At 49.0% G+C, this 26,443-nt stretch overlaps 2 protein-coding genes across 5 annotated transcripts in view; both read left to right on the plus strand.

The window, feature by feature from the left end:
- Positions 1 to 4,876, plus strand: part of ZFP91 (ZFP91 zinc finger protein, atypical E3 ubiquitin ligase) — a 39,718-nt gene extending 34,842 nt beyond the window's left edge. For all 4 annotated transcript variants that reach the window (XM_024975932.2, XM_024975933.2, XM_059875184.1 and 1 more), the window contains exons 10-11: positions 879 to 978; positions 1,184 to 4,876. In XM_024975932.2, the coding sequence (XP_024831700.1) occupies positions 879 to 978; positions 1,184 to 1,694 (611 nt within the window). In that variant the 3' untranslated portion in view covers positions 1,695 to 4,876. The remainder of the gene's footprint in view (positions 1 to 878; positions 979 to 1,183) is intronic.
- Positions 1,709 to 8,961, plus strand: CNTF (ciliary neurotrophic factor). The gene is made up of 2 exons (XM_003587031.5): positions 1,709 to 6,776; positions 8,000 to 8,961. The coding sequence occupies exons 1-2, from the start codon at positions 6,663 to 6,665 to the stop codon at positions 8,483 to 8,485; spliced, it is 600 nt and encodes a 199-aa protein (XP_003587079.1). The 5' UTR covers positions 1,709 to 6,662; the 3' UTR covers positions 8,486 to 8,961.
- Positions 8,962 to 26,443: the final 17,482 nt, after the last annotated feature.

Consider the following 26,443-nt stretch of genomic DNA (forward strand, 5'->3'; position numbering starts at 1 on the left):
GAACTGTTGGGGATGGAGGGTAGGATTACATTGGGTGTTGTTTGCCTCTTGTTTTCACTGTGACTGTTTCTGGTCATTTTAAGTGAAAGGCATACGAAGAGTGTAGTGGCCATTTGTTCAACAAGTAGACATTGAGCATGTGTTGGTCCACTTTCTCCCCAACCAGTTGATAAAGAAGAAAAGAAGTCCAGTGCTCCTTTGCCCCATAGGATTTTTGAGAGAAGTTTAAATTGTTTATCTTGGGTAACTTTTTTTTTTTTTAAACCTGAAACAGAAGCTATGAGTACCACTTTGTGTATGGATCGGTTTTCTTTAGGTAATGTCAGATTCTTTTTTTTAATGCTGCTGTTCGTTGAACGCCAGCTTCTTTGTATGTAACCATTCAGCTTTCACAATCTGTGAAAAAGCTGTTTTAAGAAAAAAGCTATGAGAAATAAAATTGTTTACTTGTTAAGCAATTTATCCTGCATCTGACTTACTGGTAAAACTGAGATTAGGATTCACGTTCTCATATTTCTCTCTAGCTGTGTTTTTTATTTTTGTTACTGTAAACACAGTCTTATGTTAATGAATGGCTAGACTGGAAAAAAAAAAAGATGAAAATGATACTTTACTTTTCTGAGTGTGCTGTGCAGTCTGTGTGGGATTTCAGTTGCCCCACCAGGAACTGTTCTTGGCCAAGAAGCTAAACCACTGGGTTGCCAGGGAATTCCCTCCTGCTGTTTATTTTCGTTTTGTTTATCCAGGGTGCTTACACTCTACATTGCTTTTACTCTAAATTCACCTGCCTGGTTATCTGCTTACTTTTTGTAAGCTAGGAAAAAATAGTTAAGAGGGATTCCAAATGGAACACTAACTAATCACACTGTTTTTCTCAGATCAAAGAGATTATATCTGTGAGTATTGTGCTCGAGCCTTCAAGAGTTCCCACAACCTGGCAGTGCACCGGATGATTCACACCGGCGAGAAGCCTCTCCAGTGAGTACTCGTTCCTGGGGTGCGCCCTGCTGGAGGAAGCCCCTCTCCTGGCACATGGCTTTTCCCCATGTGAGAGCGGGCATTGACTGGGGGGTCATGCCTACGGACCTGTTTCGATGACTCATCGTTTGTACATGCAACCCTGACCTTGGATGAGAGGGCCCTTCCTCTTTTTGATAAGCTGTTTTCTTTCTCACTCTCTCAGATGCGAGATCTGTGGATTTACTTGTCGGCAAAAGGCATCCCTTAACTGGCACATGAAGAAACATGATGCAGACTCCTTCTACCAATTTTCTTGCAATATCTGCGGCAAAAAGTTTGAGAAGAAGGACAGCGTGGTGGCGCACAAAGCGAAGAGCCACCCCGAGGTGCTGATCGCCGAGGCCCTGGCCGCCAACGCCGGCGCGCTCATCACCAGCACAGACATCCTGGGCACAAGCCCCGAGGCCCTCAGCCCGCCCGCTGGCGGCCAGGGCCTGCCGCTGCTTCCCGAGCCGCTGGGAAACCCCGCCCCCGGAGAGTGCCTGCTGCTGGAAGCTGAGGGTGTGTCCAAGTCCTTCTGTGGTGGGGCCGAGCGGGTGAGCCTGGTGACCGACGGCAAGCTCTTCGTGGGCGGCGGGGGCGGCACGGGCGCAGACGGGCTGGTCATGAACTCGGATATCCTCGGTGCTACCGCAGAGGTCCTGATCGAAGACTCGGACTCGGCGGGGCCATAGCCAGGGGCGGACCGGGCGCTGGGACGGCTCAGACTTTGTATTTAAAAGACAAAAAGGACAAAAAAAAAAATTTAAAGCATTTAAAATCTAGTGAAATAACTGAAGGGCCTGCTCTTTCCATTGGGTCACAGCGCACACACACACACACACACATACACACACACACACCCCTTCTTCTCCCTCTGTCGTCCCCTTTATAAAATTGACGTTGCCTTTCTCAGAAAGCTCGACAAAGAAGCCGCTGCAGCAGCTCTTAAAGGAAGGGTTCTTTCTAAACTCTTTTCCAACCAGGCAGACTTCTGCTCATCAGCAGACGCCCCCTTTCACCCTGTAACTTCAGTGTGCTCTGGATCAGCTTTTAACTCTTAATAATATATTGATACCCTCTCTTCCCCTCCTCCTCCTCTCCCGCTGCCCCGTGGTCCTGGCTTCTACCCTTGCAGCACATGTATCTTCCAAGTATCATATACTTCTAATCTCCGGAGGCTGGCAGCTTGACTTGGCACTTTAGGGCCCCTGAGCAGGGTGAGCTGTTAAAACAGCGCACATCTCTCACCCCCTCTCCCTCGACTCTCTCCAGGTGAAGGAAGGAAGGCAGGCTGCGTGGGGACCACCTCCCTACTCTTGGCCTTCTCCGTCTTCCTTGCCCCCCGCCGCCCAGTCCCTCCATAAGGTTCTCAATGGTGCTCACTTGCTCGCAAGCAGGCTCCCGGCAAGGAGGGGCCGCCCGCCCCGTGGTCTCCGACCATAGACAGGGCTCTATCGGTGAGAAGTCCCAGACTGATGACAGAAATTTGCACTTTGAACATGTGTGTTTTTGTGTTGTGGAACCTGAGATTCCTTATTTATTAATGGAAAGTCTGATTTTTTTTTTTTTTTTTTTGTCTTTGTTGCTATATTTTGTGGGGCTGGGCAAGATTACATTATTCTGACGTGGGGTCCTTTGCATAAGAGGTACTTGTAGAAGGCAAGATAGAGGGTTGAGGAAGCACAGCCAGCCCCTGAAATCATAGCGCTCCAGTGGCCTTTGCAGAAAGCTGGTCCTCAGCACCAACAGAATCACTACAGTGCTTTTCTGGAAGCCTCTTCAGGGAAGGACAGTGGGGGTGTGGTAACTTGTGCTCTTTGAGCTTGCAGAGCATCGAGGTTCAGGAATTTTGAGGGGATGAAGGTTATTCAGGGTCTGAACTACAGAGCAAGGTTTTCTCCTGAGAGTTCTTCATTTGCTTCTCTGTGCCCGTCATTCCTCTGTACACACCCCCTGTCAGCCCAGCTCTGGCCCCTCTGTCTTTGCTGTGTTTCATCATGGGTTCGTCTCAGCTCCCAGTTGTTGAAGGGCACTGCTGTCAGAGAAGGAATCGTCCGAGTCAGACGGTTTTAAGTCACGGGAACTTGTTCTGTTGTGTTTCCCTTGTAATGACACTTCAGAAAAAGGATGTCTTCAGCACAGTGGATGGTCCACACAATGCTTTGGCCTTCACCTGAGATTCCAGGGATTACCATTGCCCTTGAGGTAGGGATTTTCATGGGTGTATCGCTTACTACAGTCCATGGGAGAGAGACAGTTTTGTACAACTTCATAACTTCCAGAAGACTAAAGACCTATTTTGGCTCATTTTTAGAGAACCAGAAGGGCAGTTTCTATCCTACATACCTCAGAAACTGGAATTAAAGGCTTGCCCTGTTCATTGTTTGTTAGAAATGTATAATGGCTGTTGGAAAGAATGAAGCTTTGCTGAGAACAGAATAAGGAACAGCTTGTTTTTCACAAACACTAAAACTACAAAGTTTGTCAGTTTTCTCTCTGATTTTTCCCCCTCCTAAAAAAAAGGGTAACGAAACGCCATCTCTGAAAGAGGCTTGCTCTACACCCACTGGGTGTGAGTGTTGGATGCCAGGGGGTAGGGAGGGACATGTCTGCAGTGAGAGTCTTAGACATGTGCTGTTTGTGTTCCCTGTGGAGGCTTTGCCATCGCCTCCAGGGCTGGGCAGAGAGTGGAGTGGATGGAAGGAATATGGAATGTGCTTTCCTGGCTGCAGTGAGGACTTGGAGTTGACTTTGGTGTGTGGAGTAGATGTAAAACTACTATAAGATTAATTGGACGGGTCTACAACGAAGTTCTTTCCCCGTAGAAGTCCTAGCAGGCGTCTGTAGCCGACACTTGTCACGGTCACATTTGTCTTATCCTTGGTCTCTGTGAATTACACTTGCAGCGGTTAGCCATCGAATGTTTTAGCCGCCTACACAAAAGCAAACTGCATTTTTAAAAGAAAACTTGGAGACAGAGGGAAAATGTTTTCTTCCCTTTATCACACTCCTCCCCACCAAAAGCAGCTCATCAGTTCTCATGATTTGAAACTCCCCTTCTCACTCTTCATAGCTACCGTTTGCCTGTAATTTGCTTCAATAAATTATTGTAGCAGATTGAGGTGAATTTTCAGGTATTTTTCACGGGTTTAGTTTGTTTTTTTTCCTTTTGAGAAAGGGATGCCAGCAAAGGAAAGAGTTGCTTTAAGTGACTGTCACCAGTTTCTCTTCCCTTTAACTTTCTGCTCCTCAGATGTTTACATCACCATCTTTCTAAGGAACTCGGTCTTAAAATTCTCCGTTTCCTACTCTTAATCAAATTCTGGTACATTTTTAATACCTTCTCCCCGCAGCGTATTCTCCATCTTTAATTGGCAGTTCTGAATTCTGGAAACGTACTTGAAACAGGCGTTGTTTCTCCAGGGTGTGCTTCCCCCTTGTTTGTGGTTGCCTGGGGTTATTTTGCATAATTGAGACTTAATATGTTGCAGAGAATTTAGATAAACACTGGCCAGGATGACTGGGAGTAAAAATAGCTACATTAAGGTATGGAAAAGCACCCACATAGAGCACTTGAACCTCCTTAGAACCTGTTTGGAGAAAAATATAGAGTGTACTAAACCTCACTAAGGTTATTACGGTCAGGCTGTTTGAAGCACCATCTTTCCCTCCTGCCTTTTTCCCACCTTCCAATGTACTCAAGAAAATTGAAAAATTGTAATGAATCAATTTAAAATATTTTATTTCCTAAAAGCCTTTTTTGCCTGTTGTAATGTGCAGGACCCTTCTCCTTTGATGGGAGAGAGACCTGAATCTAGGTCGAAAAGGTTATGTAAAAAGAAACTATAATAAAAGGGATACTCTGCTTTTCAAATCCTTGTTTTCTCTTAATCTAGCTAAGGCATATCCAAAATAAAATGTAAAGAAGAAAAATAAAAATTGTCTTCATGGAAGCAACTGGTCTTCCTTGGTTGTACTGAGTTACAGTTACGCTGGGGTGAAATAATTGATGCTGCTCAATGAGAAAACCAAGTGCCCTCAGAACAGGTTGATGAGGCAGACACTGTTGTTTGCCCTTCTTGCGAATCAGGTAGTTAGCTTTTGACTCTGTTTAGTTCTTGATTTCTAATACTGACATGCCATTCTGATCATTTGGCAAAATTGAAAATCCTTTCCGTGTTTCGACAATCTGGAAAAGGTGGCCATTTTAATGTAGTAAAGGAAGCTGTGGGGTTAATTTCACTCTGATGATGACAGTACTCTGATAGCATTTAATATCAGTGCTCCTTCACAAAACTCAATGTCCATAAAAGTACAGAGTTAAAAAAAAAGACTCCTGCTGCCTTCCTTAAAGGCCTGTTGTGACAGTCCCCCGGCCCATTTCTTTCCCTCTGTGTCCCTCGATCGTTGTTTGTGGGACTTTTCCCCTGAGAAGGCATTTGTTTCGATTCACAGGTAGTGTCTGTGATAAAATAGAACTGCTTGATTCCTTTGGGGATGAGACATGTGACTCAACCCAGTTGGCATCACCCTGGAACCTACAGTTACATGGGATAAAGTGGTGCTGTGAGCACTTAAACTCTGCCTTCGCTTCTCAGTCCCGTTTATTCTGTTATGAATTTTGTTAAGAATTTTCATTTTGTTAAGAAGCAATGTGGTATGACTGGGATAAGGAAGAAGAAGAAAAGCGTGTTGTCACTTGAGTGAGACTGCCTCAGAAATGTTAGCAAGTCAGGGTTGGGTGTTTCCTGTCTTTTGGAAGAGAACAGGCCTAAACAGTGCCTGCCTCATCCTGGAAAGGGAGGCACCATGATTGAGATGATAGTGATGCTCCCTTAGCTGACTTGTAATCAAGTGAAAATTCAGTTTTAAACAGAGCAAAAGGGTGGGAGTGGGGAAAGTGCTGTATTTTTACAGGGTCTATTTCATGTAAACTTTGTGTCTCGAAAAATATGAACCACCCAAAGAATGAAATTGGAAAGTCAGTGGGAGAAACAGCTGTAGAATCAAAGACCTATATTTAAATTTTGAACCTAGGTACTGGATTTTGTGCACATGAATTAACTTCTTTAAGCCTGCATTTCATATGTAAAACAAGAAAACTTTATCTTGTAGAACTATTCTAAAGATCAAATAAAGGCTTTAAAGCAGGTAACCATGTTTGGCCCAGGGTAGATGCTTAATGAATGGCAGCTGTATCAGTAATAGTAACAATATTATTGTATACTAGGCCAAAGAAGAGAGAGAGGGACCTGGGGGGCACAGGGCGGGTGGTAAAAAGATGGACTGATTGAACGTGTGTATGAAATAGGTCACATCAGGCAGGGCATCCTGAGAGGTAGTGTGACAGCGACCTTGTTGCTAAGTGCGAAAGCAAAACAGTGCCGTGAGGACAAGTACACGAGGCGCTGAGGAGGAGAGGGATGGAGGCAGACGCTGCAGGACAAAAAGCCGATTGAGAAGGGGCCTCTGATTCCACGGGCGCAAAAGTCCACAGCCAGGAATTCGCTGCCGCCTCAGCCAGGCCGGGGGTGGGGGTGCACAGTCCCGTTAGGAGAGAGATGCCCAGTGCATTTGGCCCGCGAGGCACATTTCTGATTGGGGCCAGTGTAGACAGACCCAGCTCCCTCGTTTGCTGGGCCTGGCCGTTGAGCTAGGGGATGGCTTTCGCGGAGCATTCGCTGCTCCCCCCTCACCGCCGGGACCTGTGTAGCCGCTCCATCTGGCTAGCACGGAAGATCCGTTCAGACCTGACTGCTCTGGTGGACTCTTACGTAAGTTGCCGACTTTGCTGTTGTCTGTTTTCACTTCTTCTCTTCTGACCCCACCCTTCATCGTATTTCCGCCCCGTTATCCATTACAGAAGCCCTAACCAAGCAGTTGTTGTAAACACTGGGCACCTGTCGTTTGACACGGCCCTTTCCCTGGAGAGAAGTCCTTTAAGACGTTTCTTTCTATATGCTATTTAGGAAACATGCTCTTTAAATAAGGAAGTATACGTGGGGTTCTAGGTAGGTTTGTCTGTATGTCTTGGAGGCTGTTCCTAATTTGAATACCTGTCTGAATTCTTCCAGAGTAGATGAACCGTGAGCCCTCCCAAGTGTGGGTTCTTCATGTATATGTTGTTCTGACTTTTTAACTATGTAAACATAAGGCTGAGGGAGGTGCATAGAGCTGGGGGAAGAGCAGTATAAACCAACCAGCTTTTCCTATTACAGTATTAGGGCCCTATACAATCAGAAGTGTTTGTGTGTCTAAATAGAAAGGTCACCTATTAAAAAAAAAGTCTCCTGGAAGAAACCCTGGGGAACTGGGGAGGGTGTCCAGTTCTTAAGGCGCTGACCATGGGGTTAGGTACATTTTCTGTAGAGGAAGATTCCCGTCAGTCTTCACCTAGGGCCTGCCGTGGGAACTGCAGACTCCTGTGGAGAGCTCTGAATTTAAGTTCTCGGAGAGTGGGTTTCTCTTCCTAAAGCCCCAACATTCAGAAATCAGACTTTAAAATACAGATTAAATATATATATAGCTATTGACTTCTCTAATAAATGACTCTCCTCACCAGTGAGAGTGGGCAGTGGAGAGAGCTGTTAGAACAATTCTTTCAAGGCTGTATTTTAGAGCTGCTTAGGTATGGCCAGTGTCTTTAGGTATATTTAAAATACTTAAACTCCAGTATGATGGTAATATTCTAGGTGCCAGCAGGGAGTGTCGAGTGGGGAGGAAAAGCTATTCTAGACCAGACAGTGGCTTTCAGCCTTTGGCACCTAGCAAAAGCTACGATTCCCCCAAGAAAAGTGAACAGGTATCCAAGCGGTGTGTATAAATTCTGGGATGCCAGTCACGGATCCCAAAGGAAGAATTCCTCTTGTAGACTATTTTCTTTACAATCTGGACCCTTGACCAGGGACGTGAGTAGCGTGCGTGTGGGACTTAGAGGTGACGTGAGAACGGTGGAGTGACTGCAGGAGGGGTGACGTTTCTCTGTATCCTTGGCCAGATGAAGCATCAGGGTCTGAACGGGAACATGAACCTGGACACTCTGGAAGGCGTGCCGACGGCCAGCTCCAGCAGGTGGAGCGAGCTGACTGAGGCGGAGCGGCTCCAAGAGAACCTCCAGGCCTACCGCGCCTTCCACGGGATGTTGGCCCGGCTGTTGGAAGACCAGCGGGCACACTTCACCCCGGCCGAAGAAGACTTCCACCAGGCGATACACGCTGTCCTCCTCCAGGTGGCGGCCTTCGCGTACCAGCTGGAGGAGTTGATGGCGCTGCTGGAGCACAGGGTGCCCCCCAGGGAGGCCGGCGGGCCGCCCCTCCTCCCTGGGGACGCTGGTCTCTTTGAGAAGAAGCTGTGGGGCCTGAAGGTGCTGCAGGAGCTTTCTCGGTGGACAGTGAGGTCCGTGCATGACCTGAGGACCATCTCTCGACAAAGTGGGGTCCCCGCATGTGGGAGCCGTTGTGCCACCAAGGACAAGAGAATGTAGCGGTTATGCTCCCTCTCACTTGCTTTCTCTCCTGACGAAATAGACAGTGTTCTCTGAGGCCTCAGCCTTAGCTTTGAAAACCTCTAAAACCACAGCCATTTTCACAGGATTGGAGACATGGACAGATGGGCACACAGGTTTATTCTGGGGTGAGTGTGTGTACGTGTGTGTGCGTGTGCCATAAAGGAATGATGGGCACACAGGTTTATTCTGGGGTGCGTGCGTGTGTGTGTGTCCATGTGTGTGCACGCGCGTGCCATAAAGGAACGCGGACAGGGCAGCATCCCCCCACCGCAGTGTTCCCATCTTTCCTACCCACTCAACAACCTCTGCAGGCGTGTAACAGCCTCACAGGATAAATATATTTTTTAACTCCAGTTGTGGATGACTCTTCTGAGAAGACTGAAAGAGTGAATTAAAAATCATGGACTCTCACCAGCTCAGACTCTCGGATAATAAAGATCGTGATTAGCGTGTGTTGAGTATCTGCTGTATTGAAGCGCCCTGCCAGGGGCTTTACGGGAGTCACGACCTCGCACAACCCCGCTGAGGGAGGCGGTGGCATCTCCGTTTGGCAGATGAGAAGACAGGCTGGCAGGAGTGGGTACAGCTTGTTCAGGGTTACCCGCCTAGCAGACCCAGGCGTTCCGCGTCCCAAAGCCCGTGTGCCCTTCACTTCAGAGGCCTGCTTACGGGCCTCTGTCACGGCTCCTCTTTGCCGCAGAGGGGTGGGAAGGGCGTCCGTGTACTCTGTCCCCGGGGCTGAGGAGACAGCCCCCAGCTGTGTCCTGGGGGCGTTAGAGGCAGCGTTGGCACTTGCTGCCGGCACTTGGCCCGGAAGAGAGCAGTGCAGACCCTCAGGTCGGTCCGCCACGCCTCTGGAGGCTGGCGGTGTGCAGGCCCGCGGCGTGCTCTCGAGTACCGCGGATGCCCTTGGGTGTGCGCTTGGGCGCAGCGTCGCCCAGGCTGCCTCAGGCCGCCGCAGTCAGCACCGCAGAGTGACACAGGCCCTGTAGCCCCGAGCTCCCTGAGCGGCGGGTAGGACGCTGCTCGGCTGAAAAAGTGGAAATCCTCCTCCACCGGCCGCGCTCTGGCCTTAGTCACGCGGAGGGCGTGAGGCCCGCTGTGTTCCCAGCGGAGCTTCTGAGGCCACGCAGCGCGGCCTGCCTACGCCTCGGCAAAGGGCCCGGCTCTGCGCGTACTGTTCCTGAGAGGAACGCCGACACCGACTCGTGAACGCGGGTGTTACAGGAAAGGCCACTTACAGCCAGCGGGGCGGGGCATCAGAAGTCCCCGGGTGTCGCTCCCTTCACAACGCCAGTGGCTGCACGCTCAGGGCTGGGCTCAGATCAATCTGGCTTACTTACTTGGGCCTTCTTTGCTTCTTTAAAGGACCACCTTCTTTTCTTCTTAAAAGACTGCGAGTCAGAGAGGGCTGGCTGCCTGTGGGTCTGTGCCCCGCACCCTGTGACCTCTGGGTGCACAGCGCTCGGGAAGGGCTCTGGCACGCAGGGAAGGCGGGGTGCCCGACTGGACTGGAGTCTGAGAGGCGGGTAAGGGGCACGCGGCTGAAGGCCGGCGGGGGCGCAGAAGGCGCTTCCCGAGGAGGCAGGGGTCCAGTGTGTCTCAGAGGCAGGGGGAGGAACAGAGAAACCATGAGAAGAGCCAGGGAAGAGTGTCCTTACCAGAAGCAAATGAGGCAATAAGGCACAGCTGGGTCCAGTCAGCACGAGAAATTCATTGCTGTGTCTGCAACGCTGGTTGTGGAATGTGTCACTTTGCAGTGAATGCATAAAGGCGCATTTCATTCAAGCTTTTCCTTGTTTCAATGGTTTCTTCTGCTTAAGAGCAGTATTTTGATAAAACACTTGCTTACTGATATGAAATGCTTAGATTTATCTGCACAGTACATGAGGCTCTTTTGGTTTAATGAAGAATGATGTGACTGACATTTCTTAGTGAGAAGTACTGATTACACCTTTAAGTCCCCCAATGGGTACAATTTTTTGAAAAAGATTTTGTGTTGAGGGTGGAGGGGGAGGGCGTTTTTAAAGCCTTAATTGAATTTGTTACAATATTGCTTCTGTTTTAAGTTTTGGTTTTTTGGCCAGGAGGCATGCAGGCTCTTACTTAGCTCCCCAGCCAGGGATGGAACCCACACTCCCTGCGCTGAAAGGCGAAGTTTTAACGACCGGACTGCCAGGGAAGTCCCTGTGCAATTTTTAAAATGTATTTATTTTTCTGGCTTCTTCGGGTCTTGTGCAGTGCCCAGGGTCTTCGGTCTTCGTGGTGGCATGCGGGATCTTTAGGTGGGGCCTACGGAATCTCATTCCCCGACCAGGGATCGAACCTGGGCCCCTGCATCGGGAGCGTGGCATCTTAGCCACCGGACCCCCAGGGACGTCCCTGCTGTGTGTTCACATTGAGTGGACGTGGCAGGCCACATATCTGCAGGAGTTTCAGACGCCGTGGAGCGTGGCTTCAGCTCTGCCGAGTCGCACCTGAAGGACTTTTTATCTACTAGATGCACATTTGAAGTGGCAGCGGGTCCAGGAAAGGTGTAAGTACTGACTACTGGATGAGAGGAGGTAGAAAGATCAGGTCACAGAAGTAGTGTGTCTTCTGAGGGCATTCCCCGGCAGCATGCTAGGAGCTGGGTGTCGCTTTCTCCTGCAGGAAACGTGGACAGACTTCTTAGAAAAGGATAAAGGGGAAACAGGCACTTGTCCATAATAACAAAGACGTAAACGCGTGGATCTGAATGTGCAGACGCTGCATCCTGCTTATCTGAAATGGATGCAACGGACTAAGGACTGACAATCTTTCGTACACATATATGCTGCTGCTGCTGCTAAGTCGCTTCAGTCGTGTCCGACTCTGTGCGACCCCATAGACGGCAGCCCACCAGGCTCCCCCGTCCCTGGGATTCTCCAGGCAAGAACACTGGAGTAGGTTGCCTTTTTCTTCTCCAATGCAGGAAAGTGAAAAGTGAAAGTGAAGCTGCTCAGTCGTGCCGATTCTTAGCGACCCCATGGACTGCAGCCTACCAGGCTCCTCCGTCCATGGGAGTTTCCCGGCAAGAGTACTGGAGTGGGGTGCCATTGCCTTCTCCAGTACATATATATAATGCTACATATAATAAGGCCTCTTTTAAATTTATTTTTAATTGGAGGGTAATTGCTCTACAATGTTGAGTTGGTTTCTGCCATATGTCAACATGAATCAGCCATAGGCGTGCAGACGACCCCTCCCTCTTGAACCTCCCTCCCACCCGCCACCCCCAGCCCACTGCTTTAGGTTGTCACAGAGCACCAGGCTTAATAAGGCCTGAAAAGGTAAAATTTTAGTTCACAGCCCCTAACTCCTATTTTGTAAAGAGAACTGGGACTCCCTTGATGGTCAGGTGGTAAAGAATCTACCTTCCAATGCAGGGGACATGGGTTCAATTCCTGGTCAGGGAATTAGGATCCCACGTGCTGCCAGACACCTAAGCCCGTGTTCCACAGCCAGAGAAGCCTTCTCCCCGAAACGAAGAGCCTGCTTGCAGCAATGAAGACCCGGCACAGCAGAAGTAAAGAAACAAACACTACCGCCGGAGAAGGCCTCTCTGTGGGGACACACTCCTGAACCTGTCCAGGAACTGCATGTATGAGAGTTGGCAAATTCTTCATGCATTGATTTCCAAAGGTAATTTGGAAAAAGACTCAAAAATTAGCACAAACTGAAAGTCCACGCCTGGAAGAAAATTGACATTAAGACAGTCAGGTTCGAGGGAAGTGAGAGTTTTAATACAAATGGAAAGTGTGAGGTCACAGCCCGGGAGTTGCAGTTGATTCAGGCGGCTGTGGACTCAAGCCCGACGGGTGACTCATCGTTGTGACCGCCGGTCAGAGGGACAGGACCTTTAGGTAAACAGCTGAAAAGTCGTTTAGAAGGATTTCTCTCTGTGAACCCTCAGCTCATGACGTAGCGGGTCGCCTTCTCTTTCTTTTGGGTAAAATAGAAATGCAGGAAGCAGGGGGATGAGAAAGGGATTGGTGATGAGAAAAAGGGGGAAAAAGAAAGATGTGGATGTCACTCCAATTGATGCATCTGTGTGTGTGTATGTGTGAGTGTTCGGGCAGGGCATTTAAAAAAGGATGCTTTGGCCTCCTGCCTCTCATCCTGCCTCAGCTTCAAGCCTCAGACCCAAGAAATGGCCACCCAAATGACAGTACATTTAAAAAGTGAAAACAAGGGACTTCCCTGATGGCCCAGTGGCTGAGCTTCCAAGCTTCAAACGCAGGGGGCCTGGCTTTGACCCCTGGTCCTGGAATTAGATCCCGCGTGCCGCGACTAAAGAGTCTGCATGCCACAGTGAAGACCAAAGACCCCGAGTGCCTCACCTAACACCTGGCACAGCCAAATAAATATTTTTTTTAAAATGAAGATGATAAAAATGAAAGTAATCATTTCATTCAGAAGCTTCTATTGAACTCTTAAGATCTACAGATAAAAATGATAAAAATATAATTTGATCTTTTGATGAAATACGTGTGGGGTGTGAGGTATGAAAATCCACACTCGTGTGGTTCTCAAAATACCCTATTTTGACAACAGTCTATTTTTGGCAGATGGATGCCCAAGTGAAAGAATAAGGGACCCGGTAACGGCTAACAATAAAGATTTTGCCTCAGCAAGACCACGAGTTGCTGCTTTTATTTCTGTATCTGGATGAACAGGGGGAATTTCAAGTGATTTCTACACGGGATGAAACGTAATCCCTCCGGCCAGGGCCAGGCTCACTCGAGTGTGCTGGGTAAAGCTCTATGATGCCAGGCCACTGGGCACAGCTCCCAAGGCTGGCCAGGCAGCCTCAAAAAGGTAGATTTCCCCTACGTTTACCAGCTTGCCTGCAGCTGACGGAGATTTTCTTTTATCCAGCTTTACATGCAACAGAAGAAACCTTAGGCAGAAACCAAGTTGAGGAAAATCCACGCTGGAAAACATTAAAACATGCCTATGAGATTCTGCATTTTTCTCCACATGTTCAAAGTCATATGAAAGGAGGTACTGCACTGACTGACGTTAGACGCCTCTACGCCGTTTTATGTCATTGACTCAGTCTTCTGAGGCCCCCGATGCTGGGAAAGACCGAAGGCAGAAGGAGAAGGGGGCGGCAGAGGATGAGATGGTTCGACAGCATCACTGACTCAATGGACGTGAATTTGAGCAAACTCCGGGAGACAGTGGTGGATAGAGGAGCCTGGTGTGCTGCAGTCGGTGGGGGTCACAAAGAGTTGAACAGGACTTAGCAACTGAACAACAACTCCCCTGAAATACTCTGACTAACAGGGCAAACACCAATGAGTGTTAACTTGTCCGAATTCCCTCCTCTGGTATACGAGAGCTTTGGAGAGTTCTGGCTCCAAAGCTCACCCCACTACCCCTGGCTGCCGTGGGACCGCTAAGAATCAAGATCGCTCCATCCCGAAACATCCATTCTCCATTCCTGTGATTCACTCTCCTTGCACACAGCCAGTCTCTGTAACAAACTGGACTAAGTTTCCAAACTCGGGAGCAAGTCAGTCTCTCCTGAGCTGAAATGGCAGTAACAACTCACTTCACAGGCTTTTATACAGCGCAGACACGTTTGAGTATCCGAAAGTATTTGTCAGTGACATGCGAATATCGAGTATACTTAACGCCTCCAACAGCTTGGACTAATGGCAGACTTCTTGCTGAGAAGAGAGCTCTGCAAGGGTCTCAGGGATAAGTCCCGGGGGCTTCCTAGGGGTCATTCGGCCAGAGCCTGGATGGCAGCTGGCTTGTTGCACTGTGGGCCTTTGGCCACTAGAGGCCGATGTGGTTTCACGCACAGCCTCCAGGAAATCACCCACCTCCCTGGAGAGCTGAGACCAGGCTGTCCACTGCATCCAAAAGACGGTTCCCACAAGCATCACACACGTTCTGGAGACGCGTGGTAAAGAGCCAAGGAAACATGCAAACCGAGGCACCCTCCAGGAGCAGTGTTACTCGCTCAGTCGTGTCTGACTCTGTGACCCCATGGACTGCAGCCCACCAGGCTCCTCTGTCCATGGGATTCTCCAGGCAAGGATACTGGAGTGGGTAGCCATGCCCTCCTCCAGAGGATCTTCCTGACCCAGGGATCGAACCCAGGTCTCCAGCATTGCAGGCACACGCTTTACCACGTGAGCTAGAGGGAAGATTCAAGACACCCACAGGACGCGTTAAAGCACGCTTTTAGACCTGGAGTCATCCTGCCGTGTACCACCACCCTCCTCCTCACGTGGGAGGGAACTCAAACTTCATTTAGTTTAATCGCATCATTAAATGCCTTGCAGGAGGACTTCCCTGGTGGTCCAGGGGTTAACAATATCTTTGCCTTGCAATGCCAGGGACATGGGTTCGACCCCTGGTCCAGAGAGATCCAGCACATGCAGATCAAGTGAGTGTACGCCCCACACCTACTGAAGGCCTGGCGCCCTAGAGCCGGTGTTCCACGACCAGAGGAGCCGCCCACCACGATGAGAAGCCTGCACCGCAATGAAGACCAGCTCCTTCTTGCCAGCAACTAGGGAGAGACCCTCACGCAGCAGTGACGACCCAGGGCAGCCAAAAATACGTGAATAAAAAGCAAACAAAAGACGCACTGCACAAGGAAGCCAGAGGCGCACCCGCTGCCCCAGCTGCGCACTAGGAGAACGGGTTTGATCCAGGCATTCTGCACTGGGCTCCCCAGCTTCTCCATCAGACTGGCCTCGTCCTCGGGAGCCTCTGGGCGGCCCCTCTGCATGTGTTCACTCTTTCACACCCAGAGTGACAGGCACCTCCTGAGAACCCGGTGAGGTAGGTACTGAGGTTCCAATGTTACAGCTGGAGAAACAGAGGTGTGAAGGATTGATGGTCCCCTGCCCCAGAAACACACATGTTCTCCTGAGAAAAGACAACAGAAAGTGGGGTGCAGATTCAGTCATTCCGGAGTCTAACCAAGGCCTGGAGGAGCCCCGAGGAAGGTGGGGGGGGGTGCAGAGCCGCTTAAAAGAGCTTCTTTGGGAGCCAGGCTTTGAAAAATGGCCAGGATTTTGCCCCCAGGAAAAAATATAAGCCGGGCGGGGAGTGGCGGTGGGCAGGGTAGGGGATGGGCAAGAACGTCTCGGATAGAAGCAGCAGCCCTTGTCAAGGTCTGGCCGCCAGAAGGCATGTGGCATGTTCCAGAATGTTCTCCATGCCTGCAGCTCGGGGTTCTCCAACAGCCCCAGTGGGAGGTCCGGCAAGAGGAGCAAGTGGATGACGCCTTGAAGAAGGACTCTAGGAAACGTTTGTGAAGATGGGTAGCGCTGGCATCTGCCCTTTGTTTTAGAAACTAGACTCAGACAGCAATCAGAGGTGGGAGCTGCGGGAGACAGAGACTCGTTAAAAAGATGCTCCTCTGTTCCCAGTAAGGTACGTCCAGCTCTTTGTGCAAATGTTAGAGGCTTTCCTGATCCCTTAGACCCGGCGCTCGGGTGGGGCGAGGCAGGCAGCTCACAGTGATACGACCGAGGGGCTTCCCTGGTGGGTCCAGTGGGTATGCATCTGCCCACCAGTTCAGGGGACACAGGTTCCCTTCCCGGTGGGGGAAGATCCCACGGGCCCAGGGTCAGTAAGCCCAGGGGCACAACTCCTTAGCCTGCCTCTGAGCCTGCGGTCTGCAGCGGAGAAGCAAGCACAGCGAGAAGCCCGCACCGTCGGCAGAGAGCGCCCGCGCGCACCCGCGTGCAGCACAGCCAGAGGCAAAGGTGACGCGCTAAAGACGGCCTCCACAGCGCGGTGGTGCTGTGACCGAGCGTCGTGAAGTGCATGTAGAAGCTTGAAAATGTGATGCGGGATCACTGAGGGAAGCCAGCAAGGCCTTTCTCAACTGGTTATGTCCCCCTAAGACCTGAATGCTGACCCGAGCCAGCTGCCAGGAGACCTGCGGGGAAAGCACTGACGTCAAAGGGAGCCTTACCCGCGGATCCCGAGGAAGAGGGAGCTTCCTGTCCTCAAGACACTGCTGGAGAGAGCCTGGTGTGGCATGCAGGCTTTGGTTGGGGGGTTCGGGGGAGGGCGGAAGGAATCAGAGGTTTGCTCTGGTCTGGATGCTCTCACAAGGTAGGGCTGAGCTGGGGCTTCCCTAGTGGTCCGGGGCAAAGCCACCCAGCTCCCAGCGCAGGGGGCCCGGGCTCCGTGTCTGGTCAGGGCGCTAGCTCCCACCCACCGCAACTAAGGGGTCCTCGCGCCACAGCGAAGCCGGGAGGCCTCACGCGCCACCAGATAAAAAGGTAACTGTTTAGCTTCTCGGGGAAAAACGTGTCTGCAAAGCCAAGTTTCAAGAGAGTTTTAAGGAAAAAATAAAGTCTGTCTGTCTATGTGAGTGAGAAGGTGCAGCCAAATAAATATTTTTTAGAAGGCAAGAAAGTGAGGCACGTCCACATCTGGTTATTCTGTCGGCGGCACAGCGATCTTACTTTTGTGTGTGATTAGAAAAATCCACGCAGTGACCTCGTTCTGCGGCGTGGATCACAGGCTCAGGATAACTCTGAGTGAGGTTTCAACTCTGTGAGATTGTTGAAACGTTTAGGGTCACTGGCTGTGAGCCGCAGACCGACCTGTGAGAGTGTCATGGTCCTGCGGGATCGTTGTTTCGATTCTGGACATCCCTGGACACCAGGGCTACGTTCTTCCTCCATCCCTAACAATAAGATTCTGTGAGGACAGGGAGCTGAGCTTTCTTCGCACTGCTGACCACAGGCAATGGGCTGACAGCCAACACTGATGGAAGTCAGTGTGTGACAAGCACGTCCATGTAGCTAACCAGGGTGGCTCCTTCCAGATACAAGTGACCAAGATGTCAGTCACAGAGCCAGCCCTGCTTTCTAACAGACTCTGATTCCAGAACAAATGACCCCTGATTGAATCCTTCCCCAAACTAACCAACCCAAGGCCAAGGCCTGTGGCTTTGAACCCCCTAACACGTGCGTTCTGAGGTGCCTGTTGCAACAAGCCAATAAACCCGGCTTTGGTTGCTCCAGGTGTTGGTCTGGTGGTCTTTGTCTAAAGGATAGCAACCCTGCAAAGAGAAAGCATTGGAAGAGTTTTCAGCTGTAAAGTGACATGTTAGGGTCTGTATTTTTAAAATGAGTAATCGAACCACTACACACAGATGGGCCTGTGGGGGCAAGACCAGAAAGAAACAGAAAAATCCAGATGATGGAAAACCCGAATTAAGAGTCACAGTGGGGATGGAGCACAGAGAACGCCTCTGAAGACCAGCTCAGAGGGCCTGGAGCGGGAAGATGGTGATGAGGCCAGTGAGCCCCAGAAACAGGGAGTGCCCGCAAAGCACCCTCCCAACCAGGAGGGGAGGGAACACACAGGAGCATCCCCGCCTGCAGATGGTGGGCGGAACACGATGGGAAGTGAAGGGAAAGTCGCGCAGTCGTGTCCAACTCTCTGCGACCCCGTGGACTGTACAGTCCATGGGATTCTCCAGGCCAGAACACTGGAGGGGGAGCCTTTCCCTTCTCCAGGGGATCTTCCCAACCCAGCAATGGAACCCAGGTCTCCCGCATTGCAGGCGGGGTAATGTAGGAGATGGGAAGACTGTTTTTTAAATACGCTGAGTGTGGAGCACAGAAGCAGGGTGCAAGGGGTGGGGGAGAAGGAAGCTGAAAGGGGAAGTTGGGCTCAACCGCGAGGGTCTCGGTTTAGATCAGCAGCCCTCTTCAAAGTCAACATAAAAGACACCTGGACAAGAAGGAAGGAGAAAAAAAATAAAACTCCCCAGGGATCAGGTTAGTTCTTCTGCCTTAGTCCTAAGGGCAGCTGAAAGGGTCCCCTTGTCCACGTCCAAGCGCAGACCCCCCCCCCTTATTCTGATGGTCATAACTGCTGGAGTAGACTTCGGGTGCATCAGAAAATCACCCTGTTCTGCCTTTCCCATCTTTGACAAATTTGCATCATGCAAGAAGGGTTTCAACGTGTTCCTTTTATCCTACCCGTACCCGCACCTCCCTTTCCACACGACTGCCTCCTGGTCTTGCGTCAAGGCCCAGGTCACAGACCACGTCCTTCGTGAAAGCCTCTCTGTGTATGCACCGTGCCCCTCTCCTCTCCGCCGCCGCCCTCCTGGCCACATCGCCGACTGTCACCACGGCGTCTGTTACTGACTGCCGTGAGGACCGCTGCTGAGAACAGCAGCGAGCGCTGATGCTGAACTGGGTGCTCTGCACAAAGCAACTCATCTCACCCCCACGAAACCCACCGCTCTGGAGGCTGGTGTCGTTTCTACCTTACAGAGGAGAGAATTGGAGTTCATAAAGGAGGCCAAGTGACTCCCCAGTGTGGCAGAGCTGGGAACTGGCCGAGCTGCGATTCAAACCAAACTATTTGAATATAAAAGCCATCAGTTCAGTTCAGTTCAGCCGCTCGGTCGTGTCCGACTCTTTGCGTCCCCATGGACTGCAGCACGCCAGGCCTCCCTGTCCATCACCACCTCCCAGAATTTATTCAAACTCATGTCCACGATGTCGGTGATGCCATCCAACCATCTCATCCTCTGTCGTCCCCTTCTCCTCCTGCCTTCAATAAAAGCCATACATTTTTATTAAATTTTAAAAAATTTGTATGGGGATACAGCTGACTAACAACGCTGTGACAATTTTAGGTGAACAGGGAAGGGACTCAGCCACACACATACATACATCTCTTCTCCCCCAGCTCCCCTCCCGTCCAGGCTGACACATCACGCTGAGCAGAGTTCCCTGAGCTGTACAGAAGGTCCTTGCTGGTCACCTATTTAAAACACAGCACCGTGTACGAGCCATCAAAGGTCCGTTCTGCCACTCTGTGAGTCCCCAGCCATGCTTTCTCTTTCCATAGCTATTACATGACTCAGCACGTCACACAGCGTTACTTATGTCCATGTCTCTGCTCTGCTGGAAGGTGGGCTCCTTGAAGGCCCAGGCTGTGTCTTCCCTGGAATAATGTAGATGCTCAGCCAAGGTTACCAGGACGAGAGGAGGGAGGCGGCTAGAGACAGAGATGAAGAGAAGGGAAGGTGGCGTGCACCAGGGTGACCACTGTTCACATCGATGCTTCCCTAACGTTTTCACGGAAATGATGCCAGTTGTCGGGCACACTGGGCTGCCTTGGAGGGGGTCTGGATTCCAGGAGAGAGGCACTCTGGGCTGCAGGGAAGTGGGGGAGCATGACAAGGACTGTGTCTGGCAGCCTCTGTCCTCAGTCACTCTAGTGCTGAAGGGGTCAGGAGCTCTTGGTGGCCGTTGGACATTCTGTGCTTTATATGAAGGCTTTAACAAACTATTTCCTAAAGACGGTCTATTAAGTATTTTAGACTTTTGTGTTACAAGGTCTCTGTTGCAACTCTTCAACTCTGCCATTGCAGAGTGGTCTCTGGCTAAAGGGCATCAATACTGCAAAGAGAAAGCACTGGACGTTTTAAGCTGTAAGGTGGTGACGTGTGAGGGTCCACAGTTTTATAAAATCGACAGTTATAGGTGAGACAAAAACAAGTGAGTGGGGCCATGTTCCGATAAAATTTTATTGACAAAAAACAGGTCCCAGACTGTGGGCCACGTCCGCTGACCCCAGATTTATATGAATTTTATGTTTCAGAGCTTTGGGTCCGTCTCCTCTCAGCCTAATTTTTAAACTTTGATGAAGTTGTAGGGAAGGCAAAACTTTACTTCTGCCCGCCTTAGATTTTCAGCCGAAGCTCTCTCTTTTTTTTTTAATAGTTTATTACAGCACACACTGCACTTTACTCAGGAAGAAACTGAACCAAAAGTAATTCAAAATGGTGGCTTAAAATTCCAGTTTCTGTACCATCTTCAGCAAGAATAATACATCTGTAGAGAAAGGACTGGATGAACAAAAGCGTAGGCTTCCGAGGTGAGCAAACCATGGGAAGGTAAATCTATGTGGGTTGAAAGGAAAACTAATGGAGTAAAGTTTACCTGCAGATTCGTCTGGTGCCATCTCTGGGCTGGTAAGAGTCTGACTTAGAAAAAGTAGAATTTAAATCCTGCCCTTAGGCAGAAAGGCAGGAGCTTCTTCTGTGTTTGCTGCTTCTTAACGACCTTTAGCTCAAAATAATTTTGTGGTTTCCTTCAATGTTCAACTTATTAACTTGTACTTTTATGAATGGTCCTTTTGCCACCATATCTAAAAATCTTTGCCTAACTCATTCCACAATGATTGCTCTCCTATATTTTCTTCTTCGGTGTTTTTCGTCTTCCCCACGTCGTAAAGGGTCATCTTTGTTAGGAGCCCCTTAAGAATGAACACGTGTGTCTGTGCTAAGTCACTGCAGCAGTGTCCAACTGTGTGTGACCCCATGGGCCTTAGAAAGCATCACTACGAACAAAGCTAGTGGAAGTGATGGATTTCCAGTTGAGCTGTTTCAAATCCTGGAAGATGATGCTGTGAAAGTGCTGCACTCAATATGCCAGCAAATTTGGAAAACTCAGCAGTGGCCACAGGACTGGAAAAGGTCAGTTTTCATTTCAATCCCAAAGAAAGGCAATGCCAAAGAATGCTCAAACTACCGCACAATTGCACTCATCTCACACGCTAGTAAAGTAATGCTTAAAATTCTCCAAGCCAGGCTTCAGCAGTACGTGAACCATGAACTTCCAGATGTTCAAGCTGGTTTTAGAAAAGGCAGAGGAACCAGAGATCAAATTGCCAACATCTGCTGGATCATGGAAAAAGCAAGAGAGTTCCAGAAAAACATCTATTTCTGCTTTATTGACTATGCCAAAGCCTTTGACTGTGTGGATCACAATAAACTGTGGAAAATTCTGGAAGAGATGGGAATACCAGACCACCTGAACTGCTTCTTGAGAAACCTATATGCAGGTCAGGAAGCAATAGTTAGAACTGGACATGGAAAAACAGACTGGTTCCAAATAGGAAGAGTACGTCAAGGCTGTATATTGTCACCCTGCTTATTTAACTCATATGCAGAGTACATCATGAGAAATGCTGGGCTGGAAGAAGCACAAACTGGAATCAGGATTGCCAGGAGAAATATCAATAACCTCAGATATGCAGATGACACCACCCTTATGGCAGAAAGTGAAGAGGAACTAAAAAGCCTCCTGATGAAAGTGAAAGAGGAGAGTGAAAATATTGGCTTAAAGCTCAACATTCAGAAAACAAAGATCATGGCATCCGGTCCCATCACTTCATGGGAAATAGATGGAGAAACAGTGGAAACAGTGTTAGACTTTATTTTTTTGGGCTCCAAAATTACTGCAGATGGTGATTGCAGCCATGAAATTAAAAGATGCTTACTCCTTCGAAGGAAAGTTATGACCAACCTAGACAGCATATTGAAAAGCAGAGACATTACTTTGCCAACAAAGGTTCGTCTAGTCAAGGCTATGGTTTTTCCGGTGGTCATATATGGATGTGAGAGTTGGACTGTGAAGAAAGCTGAGTGCCAAAGAATTGATACTTTTGAACTGTGGTGCTGGAGAAGACTCTTGAGAGTCCCTTGGACTGCAAGGAGATCCAACCAGTCCATTCTAAAGGAGGTCAGTCCTGGGTATTCATTGGAAGGACTGATGCTGAAGCTGAAACTCCAGTACTTTGGCCACCTCATGCAAAGAGTTGACTCACTGGAAAAGACTCTGATGCTGGGAGGGATTGGGGGCAGGAGGAGAAGGGGACGACAGAGGATGAGATGGCAGGATGGCATCACTGACTCAAAGGACATGGGTTTGGGTGAACTCCAGGGGATGGTGATGGACAGGGAGGCCTGGCATGTTGTGATTCATGGGGTCACAAAGAGTCGGACATGACTGAGCGACTGAACTGACTGACTGACTGGACTGTTGCCCACCAGGCTCCTCTGTCCATGGGATTCTCTAGGCAAGAATACTGGAAATCTTTTAGACCTAGAGATGGAACCCATGTCTCTTACGTCTCCTGCATTGGCAGGTGAGTTCTTTACCACTGGTGCCACCTGCGAAGCCCAAAGAATGAATACATGAATAATTGCAATGGAAGAATGGAAAACCCTTCTTTCTTTCACATCTTATCTCCAACTCTCTCTACTCAGGACTCTCCAGACCATGACACTCAGCAGAGATTCCTCCAACTCCGGTCTGAGTTTTGAGCCCCCAACTTTGCTGATTTGTTTGCCTATGACTTAGTGATTGCCAGCCTTTCAATGCTGCAACACTCTATTCAGAAGAAACACACAGTCCATTTTTATTTGCACCTCCAACTTGTTTTAAAAATAACATCATAATTTTAAAATTAAATTTAAAGTTAATTTTCATTGTAAAATTCTCAGGAACTCCTTGAGCTAACTAGTGACTATCTGGTTTACACCAGTCTGTCTTCTGTAAAGCACAGGATGGTTTAGACTAAATCTAAAGCTACAGGTAGTGAAACTGTGGCTGAGATAAGGAGTGGGAATGGAAGCTGGGGCTCAGAATTTACCAGGTTCACCCTTGTGAATTTCCCTCCACAACTGCTCAGTTCTGTTATCTATTTCTTTATTTTTTAAAAATAATATGTGGTATTTTATGTAAATGCATATCATAAAATTTTGAAACAGTGAATTAATCAAGAGGGAACATAAGTGTTGAAAACTTGGAACTAAGATTGAGTTTAGCAGCAAGAATGTTGTAGAAGGAGCCAAATTTACTCTGAGCTCTCTGGAAGTCAAAATAATGACAAAGACCTCTTTGTTCTACACGACTCACAGTGCCCACGAGATCACAACAATCCCATGTACAAGAGACACAACTCAGTGTCCATGAGATCACAGTGACCCAGTGCACAGGAGACACGACTCACAGAGCCCACGAGATCACAGTGACCCAGTGCACAAGAGACACGACTCACATGCCCACGAGATCACAGTGACCCAGTGCACAGGAGACACGACTCACAGTGCCCATGAGATCACAGTGACCCAGTGTCCCAAAGAAGCCAGTTTCAGGGGGAGGCACTGTGTGATGTCCAATAGCAGCTGCCGGGCAGCACGTTGTCCATCAGTCCCCATTCTGTCATCGGCTGGGATGAGTTTCAGCAGCCCCTCCACCCTGTTTCTAAGGGTTCTGAAAGGAACTTGGAGATTCAGGGGTTTCCCCATGTTGCCCCCTCCCCCTTTCCCATCCTTTTTGTCTTTATTTTTTGTCTGCTTGCCTCCAATATTTGGAAACAATGAAAACGGAGTTGTATTGATCATTGCATTTCTTCAAGCACTTATACGAGGCAAAATGAAGCTTGAAACTGTTTCATACATAAAATAATAATATATTTATGAATCCCAGAAGGGCAGGTGACCTAAAAGGATTTAAGAGCTGAGTCATATACCCGAGGCCTCCCAAGAGCTCTTCTGGTTTTCTCCAATCAGCAAGCTTACAGAGCATCTGCTGGGATTCTGCTCATTTCCTGAGCTCTGGAAATGATTCTGATGAGCACAGCACCTTCCATCCTGCCATTCAAAGAGTTCCTGATCAGGTTGGATGAAGAACTCATGCAAAGGGACAGGCTCACAGTTACATGCTGCTAAAGACATTAGCAGAGGAACCAGAGATCAAATAGCCAACTTTGGTTGCATCATAGAGAAAGCAAGTGAATTCCCAAAAGCATCTAATTATTCTTCATTGACTATGCTATCTGTGGGAACTGTGGGAAATTTTTAAAGAGATGCGAATATCAGACCACCTTACCTGCCTCCTGAGAAACCTGCATGCAGGTCAAGAAGCAACAGTCAGAACCGGACATAGAATGGACTATTTCCAAGTTGGGAAAGGAGTACATCAAGGCTGTATATTGTCACCCTGCTAATTTAACTCATATGCAGAGTACATCATGAGAAATGCTAGGATGGATGAAACACAAGCTGGAATCAAGATTGCCGGGAGAAACATCAACAACCTCAGATATGCAGATTATACTACTCTTATGGCAGAAAAGGAAGAGGAACTAAAGAGCCTCTTGATGAAGGTGAAAGAGGAGAGTGAAAAAGCTGGCTTAAAACTCAACATTCAGAAAACTAAGATCATGGCATCCGGTTCCATCACTTCATGGCAAATATATGGGAAACAATGGAAACAGTGAGAGACTTTATTTTCTTGGGCTCCAAAATCATGGTGGATGGATACTGCAGCTATGAAATTAAAAGAGCCTTGCTCCTTGGAAGAAAATCTATGACAAACCTAGACAGTGTATTAAAAAGCAGAGACATCACTTTGCCAACAGTCATGTAGGGATGTGAGGGTTGGGCCATAAGGAAAGCTGAGTGACAAAGAATTGATGCTTCTGGACTGTGATGTTGGATAAGACTCGGGAGAGCCCCTTGCACTGCAAGGAGGTCAAACCAGTCAATTCTAAAGGAGATCAGTCCTGACTATTCACTGGAAGGACTCATGCAGAAGCTGAAGCTTGAATACTTCAGCCATCTGATATGAAGAGCCAACTTGTTGGAAAAGACCCTGATGCTGGGAAAGATTGAGGGCAGGAGGAGAAGGGGACAACAGAGGAGAAGATGGTTGGATGACATCATTGACTCGATGGACATAAGTTTGAGCAAACTCTGGGAGATAGTGAAGGACAGGGGAGCCTGGCGTGCTGCAGTCCATGGAGTCGCAAAGGGTTGAACGTGACTGAGTGACGGAACAACAACGAAACATCAGTGTGAATCTGCCTTTAATGCAGAAGACGCCATTCAATCCCTGGGTCAGGAAGATCCCTTGGAGAAGGAAATGCCAACCCACTCCACTATGCTTGCCTGGAGAATGTCATGGACAGGGGAGCCTGGCGGGCTACAGTCCATGGAGTCGCAAAGAGTTGGACATGACTGAGTGATGGAACAACAACGAAACATCAGTGTGAATCTGCCTTTAATGCAGGAGACGCCATTCAATCCCTGGGTCAGGAAGATCCCTTGGAGAAGGAAATGCCAACCCACTCCACTATGCTTGCCTGGAGAATGTCATGGACAGGGGAGCCTGGCGTGCTGCAGTCCATGGAGTCGCAAAGGGTTGAACGTGACTGAGTGACGGAACAACAACGAAACATCAGTGTGAATCTGCCTTTAATGCAGAAGACGCCATTCAATCCCTGGGTCAGGAAGATCCCCTGGAGAAGGAAATGCCAACCCACTCCACTATGCTTGCCTGGAGAATGTCACGGACAGAGGAGCCTGGCAGGCTACAGTCCATGGTTTGGACACAACTGAGCACTAGCACTAACCAACACAAACCAAACAATTTTTAATTGTAGTTTTTCACAGTGGCTCCAGATATGAGATTGAGATGTGAAATCATCAAGGAGACCAATTCCTATCAAGCGAAGCGCAAGTCTAATAGTCCGAGCAGACCAGGGACACATTGGGTTGCCTCTGAAGGTCATGGGCTCCCTGTTCTCGAGCTGCTCAAGCAGATACCACTGGGTGGACAGGCTGCACACAGACCCCAACCCCAGCAGCCCTGAACGTCCAGGAATTCATCTCCAGGTCTGTCCACAGACACGGGATGCTCTGTGACCCTCTCCCAACGTCTTGACTCTCCCCAGTCTTTGGGCTGCTCCAGGTTTGTGATACCCTTTTCCACAGAAGCAGGATCAGCCCATTCAAGCTTCGGGCGCTGGTGGACAGGTGGACCAATTTTAACACAGGCATCATTTGGCCACCAAAACAGGGAGGAGTGTGTGTTCTTTTGTGGAAACCCCACTTGATTGCCCTGTGATATTTACACCAGGGCTGAAATGAACAAGCACTCTGTTTGCATAAATTCCCTAGTATTCTGGAGACCCTTCTTTTTCTTTCTTTTCCTAACCATCCAGAAAATGACAGATAACCTTAATCATGATACCAACACTTACCAAGTCTGTTTGAAAGATCCAGGGCCTTGGTAAGAGGGCCCTGTCTGGCCAGGGATTTTCAGC

The sequence above is a fragment of the Bos taurus genome, chromosome 15, assembly GCF_002263795.3.
Source record: "Bos taurus isolate L1 Dominette 01449 registration number 42190680 breed Hereford chromosome 15, ARS-UCD2.0, whole genome shotgun sequence".
In the NCBI taxonomy this organism is placed as follows: domain Eukaryota; kingdom Metazoa; phylum Chordata; class Mammalia; order Artiodactyla; family Bovidae; genus Bos; species Bos taurus.

Bases quoted from the DNA above. Each gene is read 5' to 3' on its own strand.
- CNTF (XM_003587031.5), top strand. From the start codon at position 6,663: ATGGCTTTCGCGGAGCATTCGCTGCTCCCCCCTCACCGCCGGGACCTG. The intron at 6,777-7,999 runs GTAAGTTGCCGA...ATCCTTGGCCAG, and splicing joins CTGCTCTGGTGGACTCTTAC to ATGAAGCATCAGGGTCTGAA.